The following is a 7,682-nucleotide window of genomic DNA, read 5'->3' on the forward strand; positions in this document are numbered from 1 at the left end:
AAGGCAAAGTAATGTTATAGCTTCTATTTTCGATAATGGGAAAAGATGCACCGAACCGGTGCAGGGCTAAAGGCCTGTCCTGCTCCTCAGTCCTGAGAGCTGCAGGAGCCTGGTGCTCTGGGGTTCTACAGCACTCACACAAGTTCACGTGCCGGATGTCAGCACCAGGAACAAACAGAAATGGTCCTTGTTCTGGCCATTAGAGTAACTACCAATATATTACTGAAAATTACACTTTAAAAGTCTACATTTTTTTTTTTTTCTGAATGGCCGTGGGTGCTTCTGGAGTGGCTGGTACTGATCAGCCTCTTCTGTGCTGCAGGATGGTGGGATGGTGAGCAGTGGTGGGGCTGGTGGTCCTTGACTGTGGATGTTTAAAGTTCTGTGGAGTGTAGGTCTTTTTTTTTTTTTTTTATTGCTTTTGTTGAAGGCTGCTCTTGCATTCTTTTATCTGGAAGATTTCCACAGGAGATAGTGAAGTCCCACTGGCTACCACACAGCATCCACTGGTAGATTGCTGGTAGAGAAGTACCTGTGTGCGCATTTCCTTGGAGCAGTGAGCCTGTTAAAGGACTTTGAGTCTACTCTCTGTGGAGAAAAAATGATAATATAAAGCAACCTCCTTTTCTTCTGAAACTCACAGAGATGTTGTGCAAGGAGAAGTCAAAGCGGAAGCCGGAGGGAAAAAAGCTTAAAAGCTTCTATGTGCATGTCCACTGCTTACTGTGTCTTTGTTCAGCATTATTGTTTCACCCCAGGCTATGGGGTGGGGAGTCGGTTTGGTTCAGGCTGTGACGTAGATCTCCACGAGTCCCCCGACGGAGTGCATTCGGTAGAACACGCTCAGCGGGAGGCCAAAGTTCACAATGGCAAACCAGGTGGAGTAGCCGTAAAACGACTTTTCCAGTCCGTTCTCGAAGACGGGGTGACCCCCAAAGGTGGGCATGACCCAGAGCTGAGGAGGTATAAGGAAAAAAAGAGCAATGTCAGAAGGTGACAAACTTGTCTCCTACCTGCTCTCTCATCTCTGCACTGGCTCAAGTGGTTGTAGGAATATTGCAAGAGTATGACAGGAGTCTCTCTGCCAGGGAAGAGAAGGAAAATCCCCTGTTTAGGCTGCTGACTCCTTGCTGTAAGTCAAACGCCATGAAATTCCTGGAAACCTAATGATGGCCTCATTGTGCCCCAGCCAGCTTCATCTTTCTACAGAATTTCACTGGTTCCTCGGCCAATTTGTCTTCACCGGATTAAGGCTACGCTGAAGATCCATGTTGATTCAAGATCCCAGAGCACAGTGTACTTTATTGGGTGAGTTTCAATCCTGGAGACTCATGTTTACAAAGACTCACTGCTGGTGCCTCGTGCTTCTCCACCTATCTTATGAAACACCCTTAATGAGTTTGATAACTTTTTCAGAGGCTAAAATTTTGGTGTATGAGGATTTATTAGCTGTCTCCTTCCTGCGCTCAGAAAACGTAGCTGTATTTGACTCTTAGGTTAAAAGGATGACCTTATAATTATGCGATTTTGGGATATTAGCAGAAGAAAGAGTCTTGACTTGCCTCACCGGTAGGTTGAACCTTGGTGGGCAAAGTTTTCCTGTCTAGCGTAGTGACCCAAGAGAAAGAAAAAAGAACGTGTGTATCACAGGTCATAATGACTCAGCCAAGCTGTGATGTGGCAGAGAGAACAATACTTACTATGATGTTGCACAAAACCAAGAAGAATGAGATCTCTCTTAATACTCTTCTCTTCCAACTCAGGTGAGAGTAGTTATGGATATAGGACAGCGAAACTTTCCGGATCTCCTGTCCCAGCTCCAGCACACTCACGCGTCTCTGGCTGTGGCCTTCATGAGGCCGCTCTTCTTTAACTTCCTCCACTTTGTCGGGAGAGGTCTGTGTCTGTTCCCGTCTGCTGCTTGTTGTGGTTTCTGCTTCTTCAGGTAGCTCTGAAGTCGATCCACGCTGCCCAGTGCATCCTGTGCTTCTGGCCTCGGCTGCTGCTATGACAGGCTGCCGGTGAAGCCCGTCAATGATGAACACGTTTTGGGTGATGTTCTGAAAGATGAGGAGGACAGAATAGGACAGGATGAGACTGTTCAACAGGTCCCTGGCATTAGTGGCCACAATGGCAACGATGGAGAAGTAGCACATGCCGATTTGGCCGAGGGCTGCTCCCATCAACAGGACCACATCCAGGCTGCGGGTTGGGTTCTTCAGTGTGTCCAGCTCCTTTTTTTCCAAGGCGTGGATGACCGTCCCAATCACTGCACCCATGCTCATCACAGGCAGGAGCACAATATAGTAGGAATAATACATCACAAAGGCCTGGACGTTGGGGACTGAGCCGGTGGCCTGGATCTGGTAGATCATGAAGACGCAGATCCCGATGATGACAGAAGCGGCGCCCAGCAGTGGCCCAAAGACCACCCCCTGGAGCCTGAAATTGGGCTTGACGTGAGGGATGTGGGGGTGGCTGAGGCGTCTCCCCACGTTCTTCCATATGACGTAGAGCATGGAGCAGCAGACGAGGCAGAACTCGGTGTTGAAGGGGTAGAGCAGGATGTAGCCCTTCTGGAAGACTTTGCAGATGGTTTTGTTTGGGCATGTGCATGAACTAGTCTGGTTCCCTGGAGCATGAGAAGAAGAAAGCAATGATTAAGAAGGAGATGGCCTGGATTTCGTGGCTATCTTTGGGAGTTTCTTGTGTGCAGGCACAACATCTGTCTGTGTATTGCAGAAACTATAATCAGTAGGAAGTGATTACCACCTCAAGGATTCTGAGCAATAGGGTTTAGCAAATGTTTTTTCCGAAATACTTAGTAGTCTCGGTCAACACCATAGGTGCTGGATGAGGGACACCCCTTCCTTCACAGTGAAGCCTCCTCTATCTCTACCCTTGGAATATCAGTTCCCCTGTATTTTATTTTTCTGTATCCTCAGAAAGTAATGCACAGCAACTCTGAGTCTCTTCTAGTCTGACAATCTTTTACTTGCAGTTGACAGGTAAATGTGAGCAAGAACACTAATTTATGGTGGGCTTTTCCTTTTCTAGCCCTCAGTTCCAAGGTTTCATATCAAGTCCTCCCCCTCCATGTGAAGGTGTCTTCCCCTTGCAGCCCATCTCCTCAAGACAACCTCCAATAATATGGAAATCACAGTATTTGGGAGAACTGGTTGTGATATCTGAATCATGGACATCAAGAATTGTTTTCTCCCCAGAGATCATCTATGTCAGCCTCACCCAAAGAGATGTGAAACAGGAGGCTTGCCTGTGAATCGCTGCTCCACCTCGCGCAGCTGAGACTCGATCTCCATGTGGATGGTGTCGTTGGTGACGGCTGAGAGCCAGAGCAGGAGGTTGGTGGCTATGGTGAGCATCAGCCCACACCTGGGAGAAGAGAAGGACACTTCTCCAGTACGTTGACTGTGGAGATCGTTTACGACCTGTGTGTCCACCTGTCCTTTGCTTTTTGCTGACCCATACATGGGTGTGTGCAAACACAGCGCGTATGTGTGCAGGGGCATCAGTGTGTGACTTTGCACACACAAATATGACTGAACACGTTCCCATTTGGCCGTTTGCAAAGGAGCAGGGCAGGCTTATTGGTCACAGAATCATAGAATATCTCAAGTTGGAAGGGACCCATAAGCATCATCAAGTCCAACTCCTTGCTCCTTGCAAGACCATGTAAAAACTAAATCCTATGACGAAGAGGTCAGACTGGGCAAGGTCTGCATGCAGTTGAGGGAGAGAAGGCAGAGACATCTCACGGTGATAGAAACAGAGAGGTAACCCCACCTCATCCTCCAGGCAAAGAATTGTTCCTCGAGCCGTGCCGGGGGAAGGTATTTGGGTTAGGAGGGAGCAACGAGCTTTGTGGTGGTCCAAGGCACAAGTGAAAAGAGGAAGGAGCTGGTGAGGCCAGGGAAGAGGATGGGTCTGGTCAAGTCATAGCTTGGTTCTTGTGTGATGCACAACATAGAGTCTGTGTGAGATCAGGTGAAGACAGCTCTAGCGGGAATAAGGGAGATCACAAGCAGACAGCAAGAAAGAGTTTCTTTACAGGAGCAGAGGGCAGCTTTTTCCCCCCTCTTCCTACCTGGTCAAGTTGTGCTGGACTTGAATGCAGTCCTTTGAGTGATGCCACAGAAAAAAAGCCTGCAAATGGATAACGATAACGAGGTGAGCCCGGTGATGCCGGCAGCCTGTTGCCCACACCGTGCGAAGGGACAGGCGGATGAGCAGCACGTGTGTGAGTGGGAGCAAAGCTGCCGGCATGCAGGGGCGTGTGTGCGCCTGCATCTTGGGCCGAGGCGTGTGCCGGCATCCCCGCGAGGCTGCAGCATGTGTGCGCCTGTGCCTAACGCCACAGGAGCTCTACATCTGCTTTTCTCTGCCATATATATATATTTATAGGGGTATTTGCTGCAGCAAGGGGGGGCTATTTGCATTTTGAATGTGGTTCTGGGTCTGGAGAGGAGAGGGTTGGTATCAGAGTAACAAGTTGGAAATGGTGTGAAATACTCTTGTGGGCGAAGGATTTTGTTGGGGAGATGCATTAGCAAATAGCGATGCTGGGACTCAGACTGGTGCACAAGCGCCTCTCTGGTAAAATCTGAAATTTCCTCTCCTCTCTCCCTACTCCGGTGCTTCAAAACAAACTCTTCTGGATCCTACAGTATGTCAGCTATTGCTAGAATGATTTCTTTCTAAATCTTACTACTTTGTTTCTCAATCTGGCACATGAGGAGTGTGGGTGGTATTTGAAATGACGTGTGATGCTTTAATGCCATTAATGCTCATGAGAATACCTCACGTGCACCCACTTTCCCAAGTCTCCCCAGTTCCCACCCCGCCACCCTTGAGGTCCCAGGAATGGGACAGAGAGAATGAGCGAATTTCTAGAGGGATAAAATATAGTACCTGGGCACAAATAAAAATGATTTCAATACTGGGAAACACAATATCCACTCCAGATTTGCACTCGATGAGAATCGTGCTGTAGCTGATCTGAAACACATTCAGGAGGATGCTCAAACTGCCGAACAGCAGCACTGACCCTGGGCAAACAGCAAAAGCACCAGTAAATAAACAAAGACACGTCTGTGGAGTATCTGGGTCTGGCTGGGGACTGCAGACCTGGTGCTGCTTGGATTTGAGTTGGAAGCCTTTCCATTTGGAAGTGTCACAATTTTGAGAGAAGGGGACAAAGGGGAGCCTGATTCCTCAACCTGGGTGCTTTGGCTGGTTTAAGGTATTGACACAATGCAAGGTGCTTTCTTGTGGGAAGAGGGTTTTTGGCATTTTCTGTGCAATCTGGAGTGACAGAGGTAAGCTAATGGCACGTGATGGTTTCTGCCTTGTGGAGAAAGCCAGAGCTGAACGCAGCTCTGCTGAGGCTTTTGGCAGCACCAGCCTGCAGCAGTTGGGACCCTTGAATTGTTTTTTCATTTCACCTTTGACACCTCCCTGCAGCTCTAGGCACTCAGCCATCTTGCAGCTTTCTTCCCTTTAATTCTTTGTGCTCAGTTAACAAGACCATGTGCTAATTAGGAACTCCATAACAGACCAGCGGCAGGGCTGCTTGGGGAAGCGTCATTTCACCAAGTGGGGCAACTACGGATGGGAAATCTCCCAGGAAAACTTTCGTGTCACTGGGATGTGACTCACTGGCCAGGTATCTTCCCCTGGAAACAGGACAGTTGTGACGTTAGACAGGGATGAGGGTGGCCTGGGGCCACTGACGCCCTTGGAGGGTAAACACGGTCGCTGTCGTCTCCCTTTTCAAAGTGGCCATGCCTAGAACCTTCCCGATGTCTCTCCAACCATGCTGGGAGATGCCTGGGTTGTGCTTTGTGAAGGGACCACAGAAGGAAGTTGCACTGGAGGCTGAAGGGAAGCCAAGTCCAAGATTTTCCTGCTTGCTGTGATTCTCCTTTGTGGCCTCCACTGTGCCTCTGATTTCCCTCAGCCTCACCCTGCAAACTAGGAGGGTACTGGCGATCTCCTATCCATCTAACTACGATCTAACTGCAATCTACACATCTCCTATAGCCTAACTACAGTTTACCTACATCTGTGGCTTCCAGCTCTTCTACTATTGAGGAAAGAATTTTATCTTCTCTATCAAGCACTGGGAAGAAGGGGAAAAGCACGAGATGATAAATAAAAGCAGAACTTACCCCGAATCCAGATGGGCCCAGCATGGGAATCCCGGTACACCACGGCGTGCAGCTGCCGGCGGGTGCCCAGCAGGTAGTAGATGATCCAGCACACGCATAAGACCTTGAGGATGGAGAGCAGGATCCAGACGTCCGCCAGTGTGATGGCCTCGTGGTTGAAGATCATGCTGCTGATGAAGGCACTGCCCAGAAACACCACGTTCATGGCCAGCAGCCCGGACAAGAGCTGCCCGGCTTTCTGAGCCTGCCTGTCCCCCTGCTGCACTGAGGAGCAGTGACGGTAGAGCCAGGACTTCTCGTAGTGGATCATGGAGATGCCTGGTGGGGCCGACGCCGACCTGCGCTTGCAGTGGTGGCAGGGCTTCTGTCTTGGGGCTTTGTCGCCCGACATGGCTTGTCAACCCAGGGGTCACCTGGTGCATTGAACAAAAGGGAGGTTAAAAGTAAAAAGGTCTTTGGGAATGTGCTGAGATGTTCTCTGCTGTAAAAGCCACTTGTGGGGTGGCCTCCCGTGCTTGCTTTGCAGCTTCCCCTTCCCTCTCTGACAGCTGGATGAGGAGGAAAAGAGATTAGTGTTTAGCCCAGATTAGGCATTAAAAAAATTCCCGTTGGGCAGAGTCATTGCAGGGCACTGGGAAAAGGCCCTTCTGCCAAAACCTGTCCAGCGACACCTGCGTTCAAATGGGCATCTGAAATGTCTGCCCGACCCCACCAGAACTTGGAGCTGTTGGGTCCAAACTGTTCCCATCCTCACCTTTCACACGTCCTCTGCGCACAGCCCTGGATTTGGGCTCCCTCCTGTCCCTTTGCTGCAAGGGTTAGGTGGAAATACAGAGCAAGCTCAGACCTGCTCTGAAATTCAAAGCTGTTTGATTTTTGGTTGATGGGTCCAACCTCTTCTGTGTGTTTTGGAGCTGCGGGAGTTGCACCACGTTCCTTGTATGGTCGTGCAAATGGTAGCAGAGCTGGAGAGAATTAAAAGAAGGTCTGTAAGTTTTGATCCAAGCTGCTGAGAAAAGATCCAGCCTCCCACCCAGGCAGGCTGAGATTGGGACTAAGTTAAAACCCGTTTTTCTATCTTTTTCTACTTGTAGCAAAGAGGAAAAAGCACAGAGCCAGGAGCATAGTGATGTGGAGGAGTTTGAGTGACTGACTCAATAGACAGACAGAGCCTGGGAGCTTTTCTATCCAGCTTTTGGAAAAATCTTGGTAGAACCATGTTGCCCATGAGAGAGAAATCTCCTTGCTCGTGTACAGTAATCGGGAGAGATCAGCCTCTCTGTAGATTCAGTACCTGGAAAAGTGTTTTCACTCCAGAGAGTGACTCTGGCTGCAGTGGGGGGCGGCTGGAGTGAAAGCAGAGCCCTGAGATGTCTTTGAGGGTGGGGGAGTTATATGTAGTTATTTTGGGGGAGAAATTGTCTGAGAAAGGGTTGAAATTTTGGTGCTTCCCTCTTCCTTTACACGTGCACTGAGGTGCTCAGTCTCCCTTTG

General features: G+C 49.4%; 1 protein-coding gene across 1 annotated transcript; it reads right to left on the bottom strand.

The window, feature by feature from the left end:
* Nucleotides 1-784: 784 nt before the first annotated feature.
* Nucleotides 785-6,579, bottom strand: OTOP3 (otopetrin 3). The gene is made up of 6 exons (XM_065647989.1): nt 6,189-6,579; nt 4,930-5,066; nt 4,106-4,164; nt 3,275-3,393; nt 1,701-2,632; nt 785-955 (listed from the first exon to the last, which is right to left on the bottom strand). The coding sequence occupies exons 1-6, from the start codon at nt 6,577-6,579 to the stop codon at nt 785-787; spliced, it is 1,809 nt and encodes a 602-aa protein (XP_065504061.1).
* Between the last annotated feature and the right edge of the window lie 1,103 nt (nt 6,580-7,682).

Source organism: Caloenas nicobarica, chromosome 18, assembly GCF_036013445.1.
Source record: "Caloenas nicobarica isolate bCalNic1 chromosome 18, bCalNic1.hap1, whole genome shotgun sequence".
Lineage (NCBI taxonomy): Eukaryota > Metazoa > Chordata > Aves > Columbiformes > Columbidae > Caloenas > Caloenas nicobarica.